The 27,490-nt window shown below is 37.7% G+C and overlaps 1 protein-coding gene across 1 annotated transcript in view; it reads right to left on the minus strand.

Annotated features, from left to right (window-relative positions):
- The window catches only part of RNGTT (RNA guanylyltransferase and 5'-phosphatase), a 327,349-nt gene that overhangs the window by 52,411 nt on the left and 247,448 nt on the right, over positions 1–27,490 (minus strand). The window contains exon 14 of the mRNA XM_062186494.1: positions 10,592–10,658. Coding sequence (XP_062042478.1) covers positions 10,592–10,658 — 67 coding nt within the window. The remainder of the gene's footprint in view (positions 1–10,591; positions 10,659–27,490) is intronic.

Raw genomic sequence — 27,490 nt, forward strand, 5'->3', positions numbered from 1 at the left:
AATTCTCAAAAATCAACCTGCAAAATATAGGTACTTTTTTTTTAATGATTTATTTATTTTACTTGAAAGTCAGAGTGAAACAGAGAGAGAGAGAGAGAGAGAGAAAGGTCTTCCATCCAGTGGTTCACTCCCCAATTGGCCATAACGGCTGAATCTGCGCCAACCTGAAGCCAGGAGCCAGGAGCTTCCTCTGGGTCTCCCATGTGGGTGCAGGGGCCCAAGGACTTGGGCCATCTTCTACTGCTTTCCCAGGCCACAGCAGAGAGCAGGACAGGAAGTGGAGCAGCCGGGTCTTGAACTGTGCCCATATGGGATGCTGGCACTTCAGGCCAGGGCATTAACTCGCTGCGCCATAGCGCTGGCCCCGAAAGTATAGGTACTTTAACATTCCAGTACAGGGAGGCTAAGTGCTATGGTCCCACTGCTGTAGTTACTGGGTACTGCCTCCCATGGAGTGTTAATTCTGTGTATACTATTGTGAAGTCGCTATACTTATGTCGTATTATCACATACAGCAAATTATTACAGCAATTTAATTTAAATGAATAAATTAACCCATTTTTCTTTTTGATATTAGAAAGTAACCAAATATGGACAAAGAAAAAGGATGATTTGTCCCAATGAGATATCAGTGTGGTTGGAACATTTCATGGTAAATTTTTTTTTAACTTTTATTTAATAAATATAAATTTCCAAAGTACAACTTTTGGATTATAGCGGCTTTTTTCCCCATAACCTCCCTCCCACCCGCAACCATCCCATCTCCCACTCCCTCTCCCATTCATGGTAAATTTTTAAAAAATTACTATGGATTAGAGATATAGTAAATTTAAATATTCTTTCAGAACATTACTCCTTTCTCAATATTGCAGTCACCTCTGTTCACCCCTCCATTTAATTTAGACAAATTTCCCACTGAAGAGCTACTTTTATTAGTAAAAACAGAAGTCAAATATAATTCTAAAACATGTTTCTACTGATTCTAAAAATATCTACTTAGAAATTATGGATGGTCAAACAACTTAAAATAGTTTTATGTTTGCCCACAAATATTATGGATACACTTTTTTAAGTGTTATACACACACACACACACACACAGAGGTACTTCAAAAAATTAATGGGAAACTGGTGAGGGGTAAATTTATTTTGGTACAAAAAAAAAAAAATCAAGGAATAGGTGTTGTGGCAGGACAATTAGGATACCACTTAGGACACTTGCATCCCATATTAAAGTGCTTAGTTCAAGTCCTGGCTCTTCCACTTCCACTCCAGCTTTGTGTTAAGGCATACTCTGGAACACAGCAACTGAGGGTGATGGCTCAAGTACTTAGTTCCCTGCTGTTCACGGTGGAGTCCCAAATGGAGATCTGGGCCCTGACTTTGGCCTGGCCCAGTCCTAGGTTATTGTAAAACAGCAGATGAAAGATCTCCCTCTCTCTCACTCTATCTTCTAAGTAAATGAAAATAAATATTTTTTAAAAAATAATAAGTCAAAAATAATTTGTAGCATTTTTCTATTAAGTGTTTAGCTCAAGAGAGATTTGAAAGTCATTGGAATTTCAAGGTAAAAAAAATCCTAACTTTCTTAATTGGAAAACAATTTGAGGGCTATATTTAAAATGTTCTCAGAATGTATTCATAAAATCTACATTTCAAATAAAGTTGCTGATGTTAATAATTTACAGCCACAATCTTAAATTATAAAATAGAAATTAATTTATGTTACCACAAAGATATCCCAATTCAAGATGTAACAGATTAGAAAATAAGGCATTAAGGCAATAAATATGCATGTAATTAGAACCAGAATATTTAAATAGTTTGGTGAACTTCAAGGTAAATACTTAATGGTAAAATAAACCTTGGCTTTCCAGGCATTCTTCAATACTGTTAACAAATATCTATTCATTGCTTTAAGTGCCAATAATTAGACTAAACCATGAAGAAGTAGATGTGAACAATCTATATAGCTCAGCCCTCATGGAGCTTATAGCCTTGCTGATAAATTACGTAAGAAAACAAAGATAAGAATACTGAGGTTGACACTCATGCGATTAAAGGCCTTAAGTCTACTCTGTTTTGGCAACAATGCTACAGAAAGCATCCAGGAGAAGAACCACCATTACAGTGTTATCTTTTATATTTATTTGAGAGACAGAGACAGAGAGAGAGCTTTCACCCGCTGGTTTTTCCCTAAATGACAAATAGCCAGACTAAAGGCAGGAGCTGGAAACTCCATTCAGGTCTCCCACAAGAGCGGCAGGAACCCAAACACTTGAGTCGTCACTGCTGCATTAGCAGGGAAGTAGGGAGCTGGAGTCAAGTGCTGCAGCTGGGAACCGTTCCAGGCACTTAGACGTGGGACACGGGTATCATTGGCATTGTAACCACCATGCCAAACACCTGCCTTACACGGTTATCTTTTAGAATGCTGATCTGCAATCATTATACGACTTGTTAGTAAATGATGCATACTTTTAAAGTTACAATGTGGGCTCATTTGTGATCCTGAGCACTCTGTCAGCAACTGTGCAGGATAAGAAGTTGTCATCAAGTATAGCTGATTTCATTGCTTTCCCTCAAGTTCTCACCCATCCTCAGTTTTGTTGTAGTTTTTTTTTTTTCCCCCTAATTTTTTCATCTAGGGGAGATCTTATCTATCCATCCTGCCTGCCTTTCTCTTTCTCTCTCCCTCCTCTGTCACCTTTTCTTTCTAGATTTATTCATTTATTTGAAAGATAGAGTTCCAGAGGGAGAGGGAGAGACAGATAGATCTCCTACTCACTGGTTTACTTCCCAAGTGGCTGCAATAGCCAGAGCTGGGCCAGGAGGAAGCCAAGTGCCTGAAACTCCATCAAGTCTCCCATGTGGCAGGTGTCCAAATGCTTGGGCCATCTTCTACTGCCTTCTCAGGTGCACTGGCAGGGAGCTGGATCAGCAGTGCAGTAGCTGGGATTTGAACCGGCACCCATATAAGATGCCAGCGCAGGCAGCAGTTTAATCCACTGCACTTCAATGCCAGTCCCTTACTTTTATTTTTTTTATCCTCAACATACAAGAATCACTTGAAAGACAGAGTAGCCATGGAAGGCTACCTTCTGTCACTGAGAATAAAGATTTTTGATCAAATAGTTTCACATGGCTTCAAAAAACCATCTTAATTCATTTCTCATTTATGTTTTTCCATACTTTCCTCTTCCCAGGAACTGTGACCTCTCATCCTTTTCTTCCCCTTCAAAGCCACACTGAGGCTATCATCAATTCAGGAGCAGGTGAGCTTTCTCACCATCACGCATATCTCACATCAGTGAGGCATTCTCTTGCCAAAAGCATGTGGCCACATAAGCTGGACAAGAACTGAAGCAGTGTTTGCCAAACTATGAACCACAATCCATTTTCAATAGGAAAATTAATTTAGTGGATTGAGATCAGCATTTAAAAACCAAATCAATAGAAAAACAACAGAATGGCATCAGACTGCTTTGAAATTTCAGTTTATGCTGCATAAGTCTAATAAATATACATAAGTGTATGTGTAACGGATCCTGATGGGAATATATTTCTAACATTTCTGCAGGTTATGGATTGAATGGGTTGAAAGTGTCCCCCAAAGGTCCACATGCTGGAAGCTTAGGTTCCATTGTGGCAGGCCTAGCACCCCTAAATAATGGGGCCTAATGGACAGGGTTAGATCAGTGGGGATGCTCCTCTCAGGACATTTGTTCTCACGGGATCTAGATGATTCCTGCATGAGATGGTTGTTTCAGAAAGAGTGTTTGTGGCCCCTGAATCTCTCAGGAAGCCTGTCTCACCCTGTGATTCCCCTTCCACAAGTGTTCCCACCACTGTAATGCCACCTGCCATAAAGCCCAGCAGAGGCTAAACAGATGGGGCTGCCTGATCTTATACTTCCAGCATCCGAAACAATGAGCTAAATAAACTTCCATTATTTTATAAAGTACCCAGACTCAAGTGTTTTGTTATAGTTACAGATTAAGACAGGGCCAAAAACTTTGGAAGTTGCCAAATTAAACATTAATTTCTAGGGACTACAGATTTAAAATATTAAATATTTTCCTTTAGTAAAAAGAGCATTGATCAGGGGCTGTTGCTGTGGCATAGTGGGTAGAGCTGCTGCCTGCAGTACCCGCATCCTATATGAGCACCAATTCGGGTCCCGGTTGCTCCACTTCCGATCCAGCCCTCTGCTATGGCCTGAGAAAGCAGTGGAGAATAGCCCAAGTCCTTGGGCCCCTGCACTGGTGTGGGAGACCTGGAAGAAGCTCCTGGCTCCTGATCGGCGCTGTTGTAGCCATCTGGGGAGTGAACCAGAGATGGAAGACTTCTCTTTCTCTCTTTCTCTTTCTCTCTCTCTCTCTCTCTGTAACTCTGCCTTTCAAATAAATAAATAAATATTTTCTTAAAAAATAGCATTGATCTAACAAGTCAAATATTTCCTAAAAGACTGTTAGTCAGCAAATAAACCAAATCGTTGCCATCAGTTTTCCTAGTTCAATTTTTCATAATAGAAATGTTCCCCCCAAAATATATTTAATTTACCCTAAAAATGAAAACTGACTTGTTAACCACCTCAAAACTATTTTTAAAATAACAAATAATCAGAGTTCAAAATACCTTAAAGGAAATATATTCTACCTTTTTATGTAAAAAAAAAAAATTTTTTTTTTAATTTATTTGAGAGGGAGAGGAAGAGAGGGAGGGCAGGGAGAGAGAAGAGGAAGACTGTGAGGGAGTGGCGGGCAGGAGAGGGAGAGGGAGAGGGAGAGGGAGAGGCAGAGGGAAGAGGAGAGGGAGAGAAAAGAGAGACTAGTAAAGAAAGAAAGCATACTCCCATCTGCTGGTATACTCCTGAAATGCCCACAGTGGCCAAGGCTGGATCTGAGTTAAAGCTAGGAGCCAGGTCTCCCACATAGGTATCAGGAACCCTAGTACTTGAGTCATCACCACTTCCTCTCAGGGTCTGCATTATCAGGAAGCTGGAGGCAAGAGCTGAAGCCAGAAATCGAATCCAAGCGCTCCAAAGTGTGACACAGGCATCTTAATAGTGTCTTAAATGCTAGGCTAAATGTCTGCTCCTCTACTTCTCTCAAACAGGGAAAAAATGTCTGAGGAAATGGTTTCATGGATTTTCAAGTGACTTCAAAAATGAAGAGATAAATATTTCTTTGCATTTATTACATAGCACATGAATACAAATACCAATCTTATATTTCCTTAGCCGTAAACAGATTTTTTAGAATTCAAGCTCAGAAAGCTTAGAGGGTGTGACTGTGACTAATGGCACCCGGTCACTCAGCACAGAGGGAAGGAGGCTCTGAGGCAGGGAGTAACCTAGCTGTACTGACTACAAAATGACTGCCTCAGAAAAAGTAGTCCCACATAACGGTCACAGTCCTTACTTTTCACATATGTGTCTGAATGGAATTCATCTCTAAACTACAGAAGCCATTTGATAGTCTCTCTGCAGTGTCAGTGGAAACGTCTGAGTCAGCGGCACAGTCTCTCACACTTCTTGGGCTGTCAGAACTGTAAGAGGCAACTAACATCAAGCTGTGCGTGGACGCACAGCACTGTGGCCTCGAGTCTTTCCATAACAACCCTTCGGTTGATTAAAAGTGATGCTGACATGCTTCAGTCCTTCTTGGTTTTACAGCTTCTGGCTGCTACGTGGGGCCTCTACGACTGGAAACCCATGAGAATTAGCATTCAGATTTTTAGTAGGCTGTGAAACACTCTAGAAAACACCGTAGAATAACAGGTATAAAATGTAGACTATTACTTGTATCTACAAAAATAAGGTGTGAATAACAAAACATACCCATGCATGCTTGTACAATTCAGATAAGGATATCTTGCGAAGATATATTTGACTATACAAACCTCATATAAGGGACTTTTTAAAAACCTCTGATAGCTTCATTGTAGATAAACAGGAATAAACCACAATTGTATTTTAACCAAAACTTTCCTTTTTTAATTTCAAAGCCTAAATATGAAGGTACAATAAACCAGATCTCTTACTTAATAAAACCTCAAGTTGCACAGAGCCCAGAATATTTAAAAATTGAATTTCAATATAGTTGAAAGAAGTCAATCTTAGATAAAGGTGAAATCTATTTCATTAACTTCATGAAACAATTACTATGGATATGTGGCACAATTCCTATCTTACTCTGTATTGTAATTCATTATAAAATGATCAGTGCTTTCTTTACTGTATTTTAAGGCAAAACAATCATGAATGTTTAAAATCAAGTTCTTCCAATGACAAATTTCCTCATAAAGCAATTTTTTATATATTCAATATTTCTGGCTAATAAAACTTGAGAAAATACTTTATTCAATTTTTAGAGTCTGTAATTGGGATCCTTACATGCACTTCAATGGAGTTCATGAACGCTATGAAATTATAAGGAAAAGTGCATGTGTGTTCGTAAACTTTTCTAGAGAAAGGGCTCACAGTTCTCCTAGGATCCTAAAATTGGTCAATCATCTCAAAATAGAGTTACTGCCTTGGGTGAAAGTCGTATCTAAAAAGACCAATGGGGCCAGTGTTGTGACATAGTGTGTTATGCTGCTGCCTACAATGCTGGTATTCCCATATGGATGACAGTTCAAGTCCCGGCTACTCCACTTCTGATCCAGTTCTCTGCTATTGCACATGGGAAAACCATGGAAAATAGCCCAAGTGCTTGGGCCCCTGTAGCCATATGGAAGACCTAGATGGAATTTCAGGCTCCTGGCTTTGGCCTGGCCCAGTCCTGCCATTTGGGGAGTGAACTAGCAGATGGAAGACACTTCCTCTCTCTCTTTTCTAACACTGCCTTTCAAATAAACAAGTACATCTTTAAAATAAATACATAAATAAATAGATTGAGTTTATTTGAAAAAGAAACTTCCCAGTGGCTTCATCATAAATGTTAAGAGATAAAAAGTTGAGACTGGCACTGTGGTGCAGTGGGATAAAGCCCTGGCCTGAAGTGCTGGCATCCCATATGGGTGCCAGTTCTAATCCTGGCTACTCCACTTTCAATCCAGCTCTCTGCTACGGCCTTGGAAGGCAGTAGAAGTTGGTCCAAATCCTTGGGCCCCTGCACCCACGTGGGAGACCCGGAGGAAGGCTCCTGGCTCCTGACTTCAGATCATCTCAGCTCCAGCCGTTGCAGCCTTTTGGGGAGTGAACCAGTGGGTGGAAGACCTCTCTCTTTCTCTCTCTCTCTGTAACTCTTCTTTCAAATAAATAAAAATTAAAAAAAAAAAAAGTTGAAGTAACTGTCCCTAACAACAATGAAAGCTATTAACTAACACAAAGATGCACCAGTTTAAGACTATGCTTTAGTCCCAGGTTTATACATACTTATATCCTTACTTAGGGGCTGGGGCTGGATAGAAAACTGAAACCAAAAGATGAGTGAATAATGGAAGAGAGTATGTGTTGTGAGTTCAACTCTAAGAATTGTGGTAATGTCCTATGTTAGAGACTACCAGTGCAGCTATCTGCTGGCATGCCACAGAGAATTTCTGAACTCAGTCATCGTTTGTTCAAATATCTATTATCTTCTTTGTGTTTTTCTTTTTCTCGTTCCTTCCTTTATAAAATGGAGGCCCTTCTCAGAAATACAATTGTAAAATATCTCTTAGCTAACAGAGCCTCTAATAGCAAGCCACTCGCAGCGGAGAACTTATTAAGTCCTATAATGTTAATAAATGGGAATCAAGTGAACAATTTCATAAACTGATTTATTTTTAAAAATCAGCAACCAATATGTTCTTAATAAAAGCAAAACAGTATCTGCTTTTTAAAGTTTATATCTGATATCTATGACACAGAATATATTAACATTATATTTAGTTTACTAGAAAAATGAACATAATAACTACTGGAAATTCATGCTCACAAGAAGTCAGGTACAAGGCAAGGCAGCAAATGAACCTTGAATTTCTAGCTTGATCTCAAGCATTTAAACTATGCTTTGTATTGTTTTATTTTTACTGTTCTCCAATTAACTTATAAGTATTCTAGTTAGGAAGGAATTTAATTAAGGCGAGCCATAGGAATTATAAAAGAACTTCAACAATTAATAAGGATAAGAAATCTTTCCACGTGGACTAAGGGAGACCTTTCCCATAGCAACATCAAAGGAAAATAATGTATTTCTTTTCTACAGAGTTGATTAGCTAGGCATAAAGGGCTGACAAAAGGATTGACCTCTGTCACTGCGCTTGTTAGGAAAGGCCCATATAAAGAAAATATTATGTTAATGAATCAGGTAAGCGACAGAAGAATTACTCTCATACGCACACTGAGATTATGCTTTTGAGACACCATGTAACTTACATTCACATATTTAAAAAATAAATCTATCCTCCCTAAATATATCAGATAGGCTTCTCTCTTTTTACTTATTTCAGTTCTAATAAGGAGAAACAGGATTTTCCAAATCATTGGAGAGAAAAAAATTGGACTGTCAGAAATGTTCCTGCTGAAACCCATTAGGATTCCTGGGATGCTGCTGAATTCAGTAAACGGGATAGGGAGGGAGGTTCACGGAGAGACTCTTGCCAACCCTATTGTGTTCTAGGGATATTAAAAATGGAAGGGAGAAAATGAATGCTTATCATTACTAAGGAAACTAGAAGAGTTCAAAAGGAGTCACATTTTAAGGTACTAATGATAAGATTCTTTAGAGTGTTTAGGTTTATGTTAAATTAGTGGAGGTATTTAAAGAGGTACGAGTGCAATAGTAACTAAAATATAAGATTTCTCATTCAAAAATGTTGCTGCTGAACATCCTCAGTATTAAATAACCTTAATGTTCTATTCAGGTTCAGCTTACTCTGAATCACTTTTATTTCTCAAATTTTAAAAATATGTCATATATGCAGGTAGAAAGGAGTTTAAATTCACAGCCTTCAAATGAGTAAGAAGAAAAAAGTTAATGAAGCCAAGAAACAAATGTAAAGAAAAAAGTCAGAAACTAAACAACAAAAAACTCCTACAAAACAAATTTTGGACACCTTCCAGAAAACATTAATTGTAAGTTAAAAAAACTAAGAAAAGGGATGATCTCAAATCTGCCCTTTTAATAACAGCCTTGAATGTTAATGAAAGGCATCTACATAAGAAAGAAAATTAGATGACATGATCATATATGCATAAAATCCTGTGAAATTTATTTTAAGGACTATAATTGGATATAATAAGGCTGTAGGATTTAAAGTCAAGATATACAAGAATCAACTGTTTTACACACTAGCTTTGAACAATCAAAACAAAAAAACTTTTTATAAACAAAAAATGCTTCTATAATAGCATCAAAAATATGCAACATATACAGATGAATGTTTTAAAAATGTGTAAGACCAATACACTGAAAACAACAAAACACTGCTGAAAGACATTAAAAACTCAAATAAATGAAGAGAGATGTGGTTTTCATGAATATGAAGATTCAATACTGTTATGATTTCAGTTCTCCTCAAATTAATTTATAGATTTAAAACAATCTCAACCAAAATCCCAACAGACACTTAAACAGAAACTGACAAGATGATTCTAGAAATTCATAGAGAAATGAAAAGAACCTAGATTGGTAAAAGCAACTTAAGAAAAAAAAATTGGAAGACTGAAACTACTTGACTTCATGACATATTATAAAGCCACAGTAATCAATCTAGTGTGGTACTGGTAGAAGGACAGAACAGAGATTTGTGGAATAGTGGAATTTACCCAAGAGAAATAGAGGACAGTCTTCAGCTCAAAAGAAGGTATATGTCCATACAAAGACTTACACACAAATGTTCATGGCAACTCTATTTAGACAGTACCAAACTGTAAACAACCCAAATATCTATCAACAGATGAAAGGAAAAATAAATCATGCAATAAGCCATATAATAGAACAGCACTAAAGAAAGAAAAACAATAGCCTATTGATAAGTGTAAGAACATGATGGCTTTAAAATACTTATGTTGAATGAAAGAAGGCAGAAAGAGAGACAGAGAGATGACAGAGAGAAAATACACACAATTTTATTTATATAAAGTATAAAAAATTTCAAATTAATCTATAATGACATAAAACAGATTAATGGTTGCCTGGGAACAACAAGGGAAAAATAAGGGCAGAAGAAAAAAATGTCAAAGGAGCCCAGGCAACTTTGGGGTGTACATATACTCATTATCTTGTTCGTGGTGATGATTCCAAAGCTAGGCATGTCAAAATGTATCAAAGTTGTATACAGTTTGCTGGATGTCAATTATACCTCGATAAAGCTATTAGAATTTTTTTAAAGACTAAAGGGATGATCTGAAAGATTAATCTGAATAGTCCTAAATGTATTCTTTCAAATTATCACTGAATTGTTTTGGTCAAAGTCAACTCCACATTGGGCAATAATATTAAAATAATTTCTCTGAAAATCTGAATGACTTCTTTAGTACAAATATGCAAAGGTCAATAAAATTATTACTTCACATTTACAATTTTTGTATGTTGATGGTTATTAGTAAGTTTCTGGTGGGTTCAAAAGACAAATGAAAATAAGAAGCATGGTAAAAAAGATACCTTAATTTGTGCAAAGGGTCTTTCATAACCTCCAACATACAGAAGGCCAACATTCTGAGGAAGTAACCTAAAAAGAAAAAAAAATATTATTTAAAAAATACTCCTCTTCTTCCTCAAATGTATGATTACATAAATTATCAAGATTTTTACAGAATTACTATGAGAAACTAACATCTTAGCCTTTGTGCTGCAGGATAATAACCAGCCAAGGAATCAAACCCAAGCACTTCAATGTGAAATGCAGGCATATTAACCACCATGTCAAATGCCTGCCACCACCCCCCAATCATTCTTGACTGCACTGAAACACACTGAATGAATACAGTGAATGAAGAAATACTATTAGAACTGTACTTGCAGATTGTACAAAAAGGAACTGGTAGTGGTGCAGGATATGGGAAAGACAAATAGCCCTGTTGTCTAATTAAGTTAAAAGTAGGCATGAGAGTACTTCAAAATAATTCATGTAAAATTGAATTAAAAAAAGTTTATTTTAGTGCAAAAAAATCTTTGCACATGTGGAGACCTTCAAAAAATTCATGAAAAATGCATCATGAAAAAACTAGGCATGGATTTCAACCCAGATGTCCATCAACTGATGACTAGATAAAGAAAATGAGGTGTATAAACATGATGGAATATTACTCGGCCATTAAAAAGAATGAAATCCTGTCATGGATGCAAGTGGAGATCATTCCACTTAGTGAAATAAGCCAGACCAAAAAAAGAAAAATTCATGTTTTCTCTGTTTTGTGGTAGCTAATATATAGAGCACAAAAATAAAAAACCTGAATATATGAGTGAAATTCACGTCTTATGATTTGATTATTGTTTATAGCCTTGTCTATATTCCTGTGGAACACTGACTGATCTTTCTACTTTTCACCTGTTAAAACACCAAATCTAGTGGAGCATTAAGCCTGTGCTTATAAAGTAAATTGAAACTATGTTATTCCAAAATTTAAAAAAAAGGAAGAGGTGGAGGGAGGTAGGGAACTACTTTTATTTATTTATTTATTTATTTGACAGATAGAGTTAGACAGTGAGAGAGAGAGACAGAGAGAAAGGTCTTCCTTCCATTGGTTCACCCCCCAAATGGCCACTACAGCCAGCGCTGCGCCGATCCGAAGCCAGGAGCCAGGTGCTTCTTCCTGGTCTCCCATGCGAGTGCAGGGGCCCAAGCACTCAGGCCATCCTCCACTGCCCTCCTGGGCCACAGCAGAGAGCTGGACTGGAAGAGGAGAAACCAGGACTAGAACTCGGCGCTCATATGGGATGCCGGCACTGTAGGAGGAAGATTAACCAAGTGAGCCACAGCGCCAGCCCAGGAACTACTGTTATGTTCTTAGAATTCTACCTTTGAAATCTGTTGTCCTGTTTACATTAACAAACAAACAAACAAAAAAAAAAAAAAACTGTTTTTTCCTTTCCTTTTTTTTTTTCTTAAAGCTTTATTTATTTGAAAGGCAGAGTTACAGAGAGAAAGGAAAGAGACAGAGATCTTCCAAATTCACTGCTTCACTCCCCAAATGGCTACAATGGCCACGGCTCCCACGTGGGTGGCAGTGGCCCAAGTACTGGGCCATCTTCTGCTGGCCTGGCCGCCAGGTGCACTAGCAGGGAGCTGGGTAGGAAGTGGAGCAGCTGGGACTCAAACTAGTGCCCATATGGTTGCTGGCTTTATAGGTTGTGGCCTAACCCACAATGCCCAATGCTTGCCCTTAAAAGTATGTTAATAGCTGATGAATACAATCTTAAAAGTCCTTTAGCAAAAAGCTAAGTAAAATAATGTAAGTGATGACTAGTAGTAATATATTTTAACATACTGCTAAAAGTTACAAACATCACTAAAGGTATCAGATTCAAGTGGAAAGCACAGGAAATGTCCTCAAATCTCAACAGTCAAATGGAGAATTTCTTAGCCATCATTTGAAAAATAAAAAATTAATTTAACCAATACAACTTCAAAGTGAAACTAGCTTGAATCCCCAATGCCTTTGATGAAGACTTTATTAAGCCCTTGTTTCTTAGTATTCAACTCTTCTGTCTCTACTTTGATGATTAAAAGTTAAAACTTCTTACTAGAAATTAACTCACTAATTAAAGGAATGGTCTGTCCCACAAGACCTCAGACCGCAAGAATCATCCCATGGTTAACATCCCAACCTAGACTCCATTTTGGGATGCTTTATGGTAACCCCAAGTTTTGGTGAAACAAATTAGTAACCAATCTACCCAAAGACCCCATACAGAACAGAGGAACTAAGCCATCACACCATTCTCAGAAGAACATGCAGGTTTCCTATCATTAACCAGTTAAAGCAAGGCCGCAAGCGTGGCCAACTGGAGACCTACACACAAGCTGATGATGCATTCATGCCCCCAGCTTCAGGGGATAAGATTCAATAACTTAATCCCTCAAGGAGTCTGAGAATTGAATAATACATGTTTGTTTGGTACATCACAAAAATAAACACCTACTTTCAGAGGCAGGCACAGAGGTTCAGCAAGTTAAGCCACTGTTTGAGACACCTGCACCTCATATTGGAGGTGTCTGATTCGAGTTCCAGCCAATACACCTGGGAGGCTGTAGATAATGGCCCAAGTACTTGGGTCACTGCCACTCCAACATGGTTGACCTGGATGGAGTTCTTGGCTCCTGGATTCAGCCTGGCCCAGCTAGACATATGGGGAGTCAACTAGTGGGTAAAAGCTCTCTCTCTCTCTCTCTCTCTCTCTCTCCCTCTCTGTCACTCTGCCTTTCAAATAAATAAATAAATCTTTAAAAATAATAAAAAATAAGCACCTGCCTCCTTCTATGCCCCATGCCAGTGACTGGTTTGCTGTACATCAGGCAAGCAGACTCAGGTTGTGGGAGATTCTACAACAAAATCATGGCTGGGATCACAAATTTAACGTTAATTATATATAGCCATGGTAATTTATTTCCTATACAACAAATGTCCACAGAAAGCTTGACAAACCTCCTTTAGAAGAAAGAACAGTTCATACAAATAGATGCTAGAAAAGAAGAGAATAAAAGCTGGCTGACATTTAAAAATCAATATGCCTCTAATGACTATGCATATGCATTACAGGAAGCTTGCCAATATGCTATTTACTGGGCCCCTCCCACTAACCTGTCTATCTAATAATCAGCCTTTCCTAAACAAGACATTTCTTAAATCTATCATTTAGACATATATATATTTCACTTTTAAAATACTGTTCTTTCTTATTCATGTACCTATTATTCCTTACCATATACTACCACCTTCAATTGAGTGGGTTTTAATATGTACCATAATTTAAAGGCCTGCTAAGCATAACATAATTAATACTTTGAGAATACACATTTCCACTTTTAAAATAGAACATTTCTTTAAATGTTTTTACCTTAAAAAGTCATTTTGCCAAATGGTACAAATAATTATTGTCAAGTAACAGGCACCATTTTAAAGTGACAGGGTGCTTGTGTGCAATACAGCAATCACATTTCAAAACCCCAGAGTAAGGCATTAATTCAGCACTGATAGATCTATTGATAGTTATATTTTAAAATAGAAACTCCTGCTCATTTAGTACCAGGTAATTGTTTTGCCCTTAAATTAAGTGAACATTACCATAACCTTTATACAAACATTAACATCTAAAATACTTCCTTGTAACTAAACACTTCTATAGTGTGGCTACCAAAGAGGCTGTTTTGGGAAAGCAGCAATACAGAGGCACTGTTAGAGGGAAAAAAAATCTATTACAACTTTTGAAAAGGGAAGGATTAGATAAGATTATTGCCCATTTTGCTTTCAATTTTCCAAACACAAATTTGAAGAAATATCTATCCAGGACATAAAGCCCCAAAATTGTTTCCAGAAAACTCCTCACATGAAAGAAAAGCAAAATCTTCCAGGTAATAGAATAAACGTTGTTTGAAATAAGTTTATTCATTATACACGGATAGATCAGAGATATAATGATATATTCACCATATACCGATATATCAGCATATACTGACTGACCAGCTACAGAAACATGACATTTGAGCCTGTAATTATTTCAAAATAAAAGAAGGAAAAGGAGATCTTTTTAAAAAATGAGCTAAACAAATCAAATTAACTGTTCTGTCTATGTGCCTTAACTACAGTACCCACCACTGAATATATTTTTTGAAGTGCAACAAAATACCTTGAAACAATTTATAGTATCTTGAAAAATGACATACATACAAACTTTGTAAACAGACAGCCAATTATGCAAAGATCAGACTACATACAATAGACTGTACTACCTGAAAAAAAGGATCAGAAAGCAAATGTATGTTCTTAATGTGGGATCAATAGTGTCATCCTAAATTTAAGAAAATGCCTATTATTGAAAAAGCTGACATTTTTCTTTTTTTATTCTTTGAATTTTTTATACAGTATAAATTTTAAAACCATATTGAATAAAGTAAGTTTCAAGCAAATGAAATAATTCATATTATAATCTCAGAATACAATAATTCAGCTGGAAATCAATAACAAAAAAAATTCTCAAAAAATCTCTATGTCTGAAAAGACATAAGTGTAATTATAAATAACCCATAGGTCAGAAAGGAAATCTCAACTGAAATTATAAAATATCTGAAAGTGGATAACAAAATATAAAAACTTATGAGGTACAGCTAAATCCAATTTAGAGAGAAATGTATAACTTAATATACATATATATATATAAGAAATGCTTTATACAAGTTGACAAGTATCTACCACAAGAAATTTTTTAAATATTAGCAAATTAAATCCAAAGAACACAGAAGGAAGAAACAACAATAAGCAGAAATTCATAAAACTAAAAATTTATACTACTAATAATCAAAACCATATAAAGCTAGTTTGAGATAATTATTAAATTGATTTCTAATTAAACAAAGAAGATAAGCATAAATAATCAGTAATAGGAATTTAACAAGGAACACATATAAATACTAGTAAATAATGAGAGAATGTTATAAACATTTTTATGTTAACAAGCTTCAAAATTCAGGAGAAAAACTCAAAAAAATACAGTTTTAAAACTGACACAAGAATACAAAATCTTTGTTTAATGATAAATTTTTCAAATCATGCATAAGAAGAAAGCAAAAGGTCTGTATGGATTCACAGGTTAGTTTTATCAAACATTTAAGGGAAACTTAATTTCAATCATATAAAAATTTTTTCCAGAAAACAGAAAAGGAAGGAATATTCTCCAATTCGTTTGATAAAGTCTCCATAACTCTTGACATTCAGAAATGAAAATGCAATTCTACCAAGATTAGAATGAGAAGACAATCCATAGACTGGGAGAAAACATTTGCTAAAGGTACTGAGAGGAGAACGTTGCGGCACAGTGGTTTAAGAGCCCCTTGTGATGCCAGCATCCCATACTGAAGAGCTGGTTGAGTCCCAGCTGCTCTGTTTCCCACCCAGCTTCCTGCCAACACATCTGGGTAAGGCAGTGGATGATGGTCCAAGTACTTGGGTCCCTGCCACCCATGTGGGAGACCTGGATGGAGTCCTGGCTCTTGGCTTTTGTCTGACTCAGATCTTGCTATTGCAGGTATTCGGAGAATAAATCAGGGGATGGAAGATCTCTCCCCAACTTTCCATCTCTCTCTTCCCTCCCTTTAATACTCTGCCTTCCAAATAAATAAATCTAATTTTAAAAAATGTTATCTAAAATAGGACTGTCATCTGGTATATAAAAAGAAGTCTTAAAACTCAATAATAATAAAGCAAAAAACATGATGAAAAATGAGGAAACATCTGAATAGATACCTCACCAAGAAGATACACAGATAGGAAATAAGTACATAAAATGATGTTCAGCATCACATGTCACTAGGGAAATGAAAACTGAAACAAGATACCTCTACATACTTAAAAAAAGTGATTCTTCCTTTTTAAAAAGTTTTTAAACTTATATAAGGTGAACAAATTTCATGTATCAGATTAGATTTCATGTATCAGATTTAGGGCGCAGTGATATTTCCCTCTGTCCTGCCCACACTCCTACCCTCCCTCCTCCTTCCTTTCTTACTCTTTCAATTTTTACAATGACATATTTTTAGCTTATTTTATAACCATAAGTTTAACTCCTCCAGTAAGTAAAGAATTCAACAAATAGTAAGAAGAAAAAACCACTCTTCCTCAACAGTATAGACAAGGGCTGTAAACAATAATCACATCTCAAAATGTCAGTTTTGCTTATACACATTACATTTCTTTGTACTCTGAGTTACCACAGACTAGGGAAAACATACGTTATTTGTCTTTTTGGGACTGGTTTATTTCACTAAGCAAAATGGTTTCCAGTTATATCCACTTTATTGCAAGAGACAGGATTTCATTCTTTTTTATGGCTGAGTAGAATTCCGTATTTATTCCTTATATATATTTGTGTTTCTTTTTTCACAATTTTCCTTTATCCAGTCATCAGTTGATGAACATCTGGGTTGATTCCATATGTTAGCTATTGTGAACTGAACTGCAATAAACATGGGGGTTCAGATAACCTTTTCATATGCTGATTTCATTTCCTTTGGGAAAATTCCTAGGAGTGGGATGGCTGGGTCACATGGCAGATCTATTTTCAGATTTCTGCTAAAATCCAGATCACTGACAATACAAAATCTGGCAAGGATGTGGAACAATGGGATCTCTCATTCAGTGCTGGCAGGAATGTAAAAAGGTACAGCCACTACAGAAGTTAGAGTTTGCAATTTCTTGCAAAAGCCAGCAGACTCTTACTGTATCTAATGGAGCCAGGCCACAGCCAGGAGCCCGGAGCCTCTTCTGGATCTCCCATGTGAGTGCAGGGGCCCAAGCACCTGGGCCATCTTCTGCTGCTTTCCCAGGCACAATAGCAGGGAGCTGGATCAAAAGTAGAACAGCCAGGACTTGGACCCGTGCTCCTGGTGCTGCTGGCTGTGGCTTTAATCTGTTGAGCCACAATGCCATCCCCCATTGCCCCAAAACATTTTTAATTAAGGAAGAAAACTTACAAAAGAACTGAAAGCCTTCAATTAATAAAATTATCAAAGAATGAAGAAAGAAATATAAGAAAGTCCAAAAACGCCCTGGTCTGAAGCACCAGCATCCCATATGGCGTGCCGGTTCGAGTCCACTTCCGATCCAGCTCTCTGCTATGGCCTGGGAAAGCAGTACAAGATGGCCCAAGTCCTTGGGTCCCTGCACCCACGTAGGAGACCCAGAAGAAGCTCCTGGCTTCTGGCTCCTGGCTCCTGGTTTCGGATCAGCGCAGCTCCAACCGTTGCGGCCAGTTGGGGAGTGAACCATCGGATGGAAGATCTCTCTCTCTCTTTTTCTCTCTCTCTCTCTCTGCCTCTCCTCTCTCTGTATAGCTCTTTCAAATAAATAAATATTTTTAAAAAGTCCAAATAAAGAAAATAGCATGTTCATGGGAAAATCTCAATGTTAATACATCCACAACTTGATCTATATATTCAATGCAATCTCAGAATCTCAAATCCTAAAAGAATTTGTCTGAGAAACTTCAAACATGCATTTAAAAATATATATAGGAAAGCAAAGGAGCAAGATTATAAGAGATTCTTCTGAAGAACAACAAACTAGGAGGACTTGGCCCGCCAGATAGCAAGGCTTTTATACAGCGTCAGCAATAACGAAAATGTGGTGTTGGCTCAAGGACAAACAACTCAGTCAGTAGAATATAAAACAGAGCCTGGAAATGGACCTACAAAGAGGCACCAACTCTATAACAAAGGCAGCACGTCAGAGCAGTGGAGAAAGGAGACTCTTTCTAATAGGGCTGGGATAATTACCTACCCACCTAGATAAAAATGTACATAAAGAAAAATACCAATAAATTTGACATTCCAATTAATAATTACTGCCTATCAGAGATACACTGAGACCCAAATTTCACACAATTCATAAGGAAAAAAATCAAATGGATTGGGAATCATATACCAAAAAAAGGAAAAGAAAAGAGAAAAAACCTTGCAATTGAAAAAGGAAACCTTGGATGAATTTGTTTAACCTTGCTGTAATAAGACACAAGAAGAAAATACCGGGATATCACGCTATATAACAATAAAAAAATTCTGGTATGACAAAAAAATACCACCATAAACAAAGTAGAAAAAATACTTGACAAACCAGGAGAAAATATTTGAAACGCATACCATATATAAGGGAGTAAAAACGCTAATAACTTAAAGAACTCTTAAAAATTGAATTAAAACGAGTAGCATCCTAATGGAAAAAATGAGAAAAAACAATTCACAGAAAATAAAAAATATGGCTATTATGCATATGTAGAAATATTCAAATTCATTCATAATTAGAAAAATGCAAATTAAAACAGTGAGACACCATTTCTCACCTATCGGATTGGCAAAAATTAAAACGTATGGACAACACATTCTCTTGGCAAGACTTTAGAAAAGAGATACTCTCATATACTGTTTTTGGAAATGCAAACTAGGACAACCCTTCTGGAGGGAAATTTGGCAACATCTAACAAAACGACATATGCACTTCGCTTCTGACCCATTAATCTCCCTTCTAACAATCTGCCTTGATGGTACACCTCAGAAAACTAAAAAATGTATACATACAAGGTTATTCCCTACAGCACTGCACACCCTAAATGCTCATAACTAGCACGGAGATTAAATAAGTCTGGGTAAAACTATACAATACAGGAATATGTAGCTGAAAGAAAACAATGAGGAAAGTCTATTTATTGAAAAAGAGTAATTTCTAAGATGTACTTGTTGCTAAATGAAAAGAGGAAAATGTGAAAGAAGTTACATACTGTGCTACCTTCTATGTAAAGAAAAAGTGTAAGAAAACATTCATGTATCAGTTCATTTGAGCAGAAAAATTACAGGGGGCTAAAACAGAAGCAAAAGAGACTGGTTTTCTACAGGGGATGGATGCAAACAGGAAAGAAATGATGCGAGAATGAATAGGAGTTGCAGGATGAGTGAAGAGTGACACTGCTTTAAGAATGCCTTTTTGTTTAGTTAGAACCATCATAATGTTTCATACGCAAAATACACAAACAGCTGAAATCAATCAGTATACTGGGAGAAACCAAAAGAGAACAGAAATAATTACAAATGAGCACGGTCCACATTAAGGAGGATGGGGATGAAAAAGAATAAACTTAAAAATCTTCACAGTAGGAGAGCGGCAAAATGGCGGAATAGGAAGGGAGCAAACTATTAGTCCAGGGGAGAGACAGTTTAATAAAAGTGGAGATACTGCAGAGTCAAGGAAGAGTAGGGGAAGAAACAGCAGAGGAAACTCTTCCGGAACTAGCGATTCACAGTGGACCTGCGTGGAGAGCGTGGGAGCCCAATTTCGGGACACCAGCGGCAGACTCAACGCACCAGTGCTGGAACGCGAGGTGAGCCAAACCTCAATAGCCCAAGACACCAGCGGGCAAGCGGAAAGAGGAGACTAGAGGGAACGAGGCTTGAAACTCCGTGGGGAAAAGTTCACCAGGCTAACTAGAAGAGAGAGAGAGGAAAAAAAAAGTGACCGATACGGACACAAGTTTCTCTCCGCTCACCTCTCAAAGGCGAGCAAGACAAAGAGCAGGCACCATTTTGACACACGTCATAAGCAGGGCGAACTCAGGTCTGCACCAGCCCTGAGCCTAGCAGAAAAACCTGACTCTGGGGGGAGGGGTGAAATAACAGGAGATTAGCATCTAACTTGGCAACCCAGTGGGAGACTGCAGGAGAATTGGAGCCCACACTGAGGGCAGCAGAGATTCCCTGGGTGGTCCTTGGGAAAGAGCTTCGGATCTCTGGATCCTGTGGGTATATCATTTGCCTGCTAACTACCTCCAATTACATTCAGCTGTGCGGAATTACTTCCCTTTTGAATCAAAAAAAGAAAGAGAGAGAGAGATTTACCACGCCTAACCTGGGAGTGTCATCTTTGACACACCCTCAACCCTGAGGAACCAAACACAGCTCTCAGTCCACACTCATCTCAAGTCTCTAAGGCTCCACCGAAAGCAGACAGTCCACTCAATATAGAGCCATAGTGTAACAAGAAAAAACACCACAGTGAAGAAACCAAATATCTCCAACATGCCAAACAACAAACGCAAAAACCAAGCTAACAAGAACAAGGAAGACACTATGACGCCCCCAAATGAAAAAGACACCCCAATTCAAGATTATGAAGATGATGAGATAGAAGAAATGCAAGAAGCAGATCTCAAAAAATTGATAAGAACATTAAGAAGTTCTCAAAAACAAATTCTTGAACTACAGAAATCCTTCATGGACAAGATAGAAAATCTCTCTCGTGAAAATGAAATATTAAGGAGGAATCAAAATGAAATGAAACAACTAGTGGAACAAGAAACTGTGATAGTGACGAGAAATCATGATGAAATGAAGAATTCAATAGATCAAATGACAAACACATTAGAGAGCCTTAAAATCAGAATGGGCAAAGCAGAAGAGAGAATATCAGACTTAGAAGACAGAGAACAGGAAAGGAAACAGGCAAACCAAAGAAAAGAAGAAGAAATCAGAAGTCTAAAAAATATTGTCGGGAATCTACAGGATACTATTAAAAAACCCAACATTCGGGTTCTAGGAGTTCCTGAAGGCATGGAGAGGGAGAAAGGATTAGAAGGCATTTTCAGTGAGATACTAGCAGAAAATTTCCCAGGTTTGGAAAAGGACAGAGGCACCTTAGTACAGGAAGCTTATAGAACCCCTAATAAACATGACCAAAAGAGATCCTCACCACGACATGTTGTAATCAAACTCACCACAGTGAAACATAAAGAAAAGATCCTAAAATGTGCAAGAGAGAAACGTCAGATTACTCTCAGAGGATCTCCAATTAGACTCACAGCAGACTTCTCATCAGAAACCCTACAAGCTAGAAGGGAATGGCGAGACATAGCCCAGGTACTAAGAGAGAAAAACTGCCAGCCCAGAATACTATATCCTGCAAAGCTCTCATTTGTGAATGAAGGTGAAATTAAGACTTTTCATAGCAAACAGAAACTGAAAGAATTTGTTGCCACTCATCCTGCCCTGCAAAAGATGCTTAAAGATGTGTTACACACAGAAACACAGAAACATGGTCACCAATATGAAAGAAGGTAAAGGAAGGAAACCTCACAGCAAAAGATCACAGGAAGCTCAATTTCTCTTTGACATAGAATTAAACTCTGATGCTCTGTTAAAGCAATGTGTTAAAGTAATCTATTATGTTCTCTTGATGTCTGTTAAATTCTAATTGTACAAAAACAGCTGAATTTTTATTAAGAGCTATGGGTTATATAAATATGTGCTTATTTTCAAAGATTTGAATAATCACCTTGTAACAATGATCAAATTTGGTCTATGTTATGTCATGATTTTAAGGAATCTTATTTCAACCAGATATTTTGGATTTTGAGCCTTCTTGGCCTTCTTGACAGGCATTCAAAAAATCAAAGTTTCAAACAATCTGGTCTCTAAAATTTCCAGTAAATCCTGGACTTCGGTTTTTCCAGTTTGGGCCCAACTGAAAAAATCGAAGGACCTATGTCTCTCATCTTATAGAGAAACCAACTAATCAGGCTATTTGGATTATATTAGAAGTACTGTCAAGATGTGATGTGGTACCAAACTTTAAGTTTCTATAATGGAAAATGCTATCAATACAAATATTTGAGAATTAAAAAGTCTAATGATCTTCTGTTACTAGACATGATAGTTATCTTAATGAGAAAGCCCCAAAGGCCTAAAGGGTTAAATACTTGTAAAATCCTACAGGTGCTTTCAAAAATACTGTGAAGTAAGCAAGTGCCTCTTGTTGGTTGATGAGTTTATAATTTTAAACATGGCGACTTAAAGTCTTTTGTCATCCACAGTTACATATGATTTGCTGCTCATAAAACTAAATCGTTGTTGGTTCTGTGTTTAGCCGTCCTCCTATAGGTTCCTATGGACTTTTTCCAGCCACTTCTATTGTATTCAGTACTTTGGGATGGCTCTGTAAACAGATGAAGCCAATAATGTATTAACAGTACCAACTGAGAGAAAGTATGGTTAACTGAGGTTACTAAAAACAAAAAGCAATTCAAATCAATTGGCAATCTACAAAAAGAGTTAAAGACTTTAAAAGCTATTATTAAAATTGCTATATTGGTCTATTATACTATGTTATATGTGTGTACATATTGTATGTCCACATGGGGAAATTTTATTAAGAGTTTTATTTTAAATGGCTTATAGATAAGATTGTCCATAAATTTAAGCTGCTAAAATCAATCAAAGATACATTTTAATTTGTGTGACCTGAATCTGTGTATCATATGTTTTAAACTTGTTGGTAGAAAGAAACTAAAAACATTTTATATGGTTGTGCTTAAGTTTACTGGTTAAACAAACTACACCATCTTAGATATTTAAGAGGTGTTTTCAAATACATGATTCTTAAAATTTATAGAAGGCATTGGACCTTCTGGTAAATGTTTTCTTAAGTTGTTATCTAATAGTTGAAACTGTTTGCTAAGTATTCATGTGATATTGCTATTGTCAGCAAGCGATCTAGGACTTGCTCCCTCATTTCTCTATTCTAAGCCCAACTTGTTCTTTCATTTCTCTATTCTCTTCAAGGTAGGAAACTAATTCTATTATGAAGGAATCTGTAGGATACACAATTTAATCTTTAGACCTTATAAAAGAGATGGCTAACATTTTTCTGTAATAGCATAGCCAAAATAAGAACTTAAATAATAATCTCATAGCTAGATTCACTTCGCCATCAGCGAAGTATACAGGAAGTAGAAAAAACCTCCCTTTCAGACCAAAGGGAAAGAAAGTTTTAAAGTGAGAATATAATTTTCCTCATGGGCATTGTCTACCTTAGAAAAACTACTACAGAACATGCCTGTGACTATAGACTTGTAGTTCAGGCCACCGAAGATTAGAGATGAGACTTGGGCACTCCCTTGACTTGCATCCTCTGGTCTGCTTTAACAAAAACCAGGAGGAAAAGAAAGCTAGGCATCAGAAGCAATGGGTGGCAGGCCTATGAATGGCTGATCTGTACAGTGATCTGCCCTCAAGGAGACCCAACAGGCCAGTCCACTGCAGTGGCTTTCAATGTGATAAGCCTGGGCTTCAGCAGAAGTCAGCTTGTGAAGAGCCCTGGCAGCTCTGCCAAGAGTTGGATCACTGGAAATGGACCTGCCCTGGAGTCGAAGGATGCCCAGGTCAGAGCCACAAATCTCATTGGCTCTAAGCTGAAAAGCCCTTCACTCAGCCCAGCTTCCAAAGTGACCACTGCAGCTGAGGGGACGGCCAAGTAGGGTCAGCAACATTGCAGGCAGAACTGTAAATTTCTTGTTAGAGATGCCACCTGCCTTTACCTGGCCAGCTCTCCTCCCAGGACAGCTAAGTAATGAAAGTCAACAGGGTGCCTTCCCCCAGGAGGTTCACACCTCCCTTAGGATATACCCCATGTGAAGAGATAGATAGGTCTGGGCCTCTTAACTTACAAGGCCTAAAGCCCAACAGATTATTATCAAACCCCTTCTGTCAGGTTCTATTTGCCTCTCAGTCAGAAAACTGAATTGTAGCTTAGACAGCACCTTTCTTAGCTCCTCTAATAATGACTGTGTCCTTTGTTCTAGACCCTGTCTAGTGCACTTGGGTCTCCTCATTCCTTTGTAATCATAACCTCTACTCTACCACCAATGGCTCTACTCCCAACCTGTGTGTACTGATGGTCCTCTTCCCCACTTAATGCTGTGTAATTGTTCAGACCTGGTTAATGCCACTCTTAGGATCATTGGTTACTATCCTCACCCTGTCTTTTATGACCTTGTCTAAATATGATCAGAGTCGGCAAACTTGGAAGGCTTCCATAGCCTTGGCAACTCATGACGACAGCCTAGGGTGGTTACTGGTGCCATAAACTAGAGTGTCAATTTGTTGGGTCACCAACAGGAGTCACTGTGCACTTGCTCCTCATGTGGGATCTCTGTCCTTAATGTGCTGTACATTGTGATTTAATGCTATAACTAGTACTCAAACAGTATGTTTCACTTTGTGTTTCTATGTGGGTGCAAACTGTTGAAATCTTTATACTAAATTGATCTTCTGTATATAAAGAGAATTGAAAAGGAATCTTGATGCAAATGGAAGGGGAGAGGGAGCGGGGGAGGGGAGGGTTGCGGGTGGGAGGGAACTAATGGGAGGGGGAAGCCATTGTAATCCATAAGCTGTACACTGGAAATTTATATTCATTAAATAAATGTTAAAAAAAAAATCTTCACAGTATTTTGACTTTTTTTTTTTTTTTTTTTTTTTTTTTTTTTTGACAAGCAGAGTGGATAGTGAGAGAGAGAGACAGAGAGAAAGGTCTTCCTTTTTGCCATTGGTTCACCCTCCAATGGCCGCTGCGGCCTGCGCATCGCGCTGATCTGAAGCCAGGAGCCAGGCGCTTCTCCCGGTCTCCCATGCGGGTGCAGGGCCCAAGGACTTGGGCCATCCTCCACTGCCTTCCTGGGCCATAGCAGAGAGCTGGCCTGGAAGAGGTTCAACCGGGATAGAATCCAGCGCCCCAACCGGGACTAGAACCCAGTGTGCCGGCACCACAAGGCGGAGGATTAGCCTGTTAAGCCATGGCGCCGGCCTGACTATATTTCGATAAGGCTACAGACAGAAGAAACAGCTACGCACAAGTATTGTTCTTCAGATAGTACTTCACAAGGGAATGGGCTGGTAATTCTTAAATACTCTCTATATATACTTGTGTTCAGCAAATTTGTCATGGATAATGGGATGTAGGTTTCTCACAGTATAGAGAGAAATTAGCAAGGGGGAACAGCTAGAATTAATATTATGATGCTGCACAAGAATCAGTGGTATCAGTGGAACTTCATGGCTTTTAAATATTCACAGATGGATACAGAAGTAAATATAATTATATGTGTACTTGTGTATATCATACATTCTTGACCCTGACAATTAAGAGTCTGGAATGACACTCAGCCTGGAATGACACCCAACGACAACACCTAGATCTAGATTTTTGTTTCTATTCCTCACCAATAAAAGAAACCAGAGCTCCTTGGAGAAAGGATTAATTCCCGGGCTGAGAAACAGAAAACAGAAGATCCTGGAACATTTTACATTGCCAGGTAGTAAGGAAGTGCTGAAAAGAGAGGGATGCATGTCAAATCCAAGGAGGCCCCCTTGAGGACTTCCCAATGACCAAAGGCAGCATACCAAAACAAAATGACAGTACCAGATTACAGCCCATGGGGTATTCACAAGTCTATATTAGCATAAATAAACACATGGGGAACAAAGGACAGTTCTTCTTTACAGTAAAGTTCCTGTTAATATACAAAAAAGGAAAAACGGAAGTTGAAATTCACCATCACGCGAAATGTTCACAGAACTGAAAAATACCACAACAATGATTGTTGCAAGCAAAAACCCCTGAAAAACAAATTAAAAGATGAAAGTATAATGAGAAACAAGATATTTGCATGGTCTCAAATTATTGTCAATCATCTCAAACTGCCATCCATCCAAATGCCTATATATAGCATACTATACCCCAATAAAAAAGAATGAATTCCACACAACATCATATAAAACACTAAATAATTACAGAAAATTAACAATTTTAGAGTGGAAAAACCCAGCAAACAATCTTAATTACGTCATTGAGATTAATATTGGGGCAGGCATTATGATGCAGCAGGTTAAGCCACAGCCTGCAATACCAGCATCCCATGTAAGTACTGCTTCAAGCTCCAGCTGCTACACTTCTGATCCAGCTCCTTGCTAACATGCCTGGGAAAGCAGAAGATGGCCCAAGTGCTTGGGACCCTGTCACCCATTTGGGAGACCCAGAAGGAATTCTAGGCTCCTGGCTTTGGTATGGCCCAGCCCTGGCTGTTGTATAAACTATTAAAAAAAAAAAAAAAAAGCAATCAGCAAGAGACTCTTAAATAGTGTATAAACATTCCTAATAGTGTTTAGTTAGTATCAGTGTTAGTTGATATATTGATTTATTTTAATATTCTTGTATAAATAGATGACTATTTTAAAGACTGAGCTTCTAGAGAGTCTGGAAGGCCATCTCACCCTACTCTAGTAATGGAGCTACAAATTCTATGCCACATGTATAAAAAACAAGTAAGTCACACATCTGAGCATAATAGTTTTAAATGCAAAGGTATTAAAATTGGAAAAAAAAGAAACATAAATGCATTAAAGCATACAGATAGATTTTCTACTCCCAGCCAAGACAGAGTAATAAGCACCACACTTGCCCCTACACCCACTAAAACATACAGGCACGATGGTCTCAGAAACTGAACAAAAGGCAGCAAAGCTCACTGGTGTATGAGAGAGAAGAAAAATGAAGTGGATCCTAGGACTGCCCCCATTTACTCTCTGAAGTGTTCAGACCACAGTGCAAAAAGGAATTCAAGTCTAGAAAGTCTAAAGTATTTCCTATCTAATTTTCTAGAGACAAAGTTTGCCAACATCTGCTCTAGGGAAATGAAATACTTCCATAAAAAGACCTACGTCCAAGTTTCATAGTGGTTTTATTCATAATAGTCAAAAATAAGAAACACCCCAAATGCCTATCAACATGTAAATGAACAAGTAAATGGTGATACAGCCATACAATAACATACTAAGCAATTTTAAAATGGGTTGTGATGAATTAACCAACATAGATTAATCTAATTTAAAGAAACCAGATCCTACCCCCTCAAAAAAGCAGGTATTGTAAGTTTCCATTTATACAAACTTCTAGACAACAAGTAACGTTATATTCTACAGTTAAATATTGGAAGGTGCTTCTCTGAGTCCAGGAACCAGGCAAGGACACC

The sequence above is a fragment of the Lepus europaeus genome, chromosome 3 (genome assembly GCF_033115175.1).
Source record: "Lepus europaeus isolate LE1 chromosome 3, mLepTim1.pri, whole genome shotgun sequence".
NCBI lineage: Eukaryota > Metazoa > Chordata > Mammalia > Lagomorpha > Leporidae > Lepus > Lepus europaeus.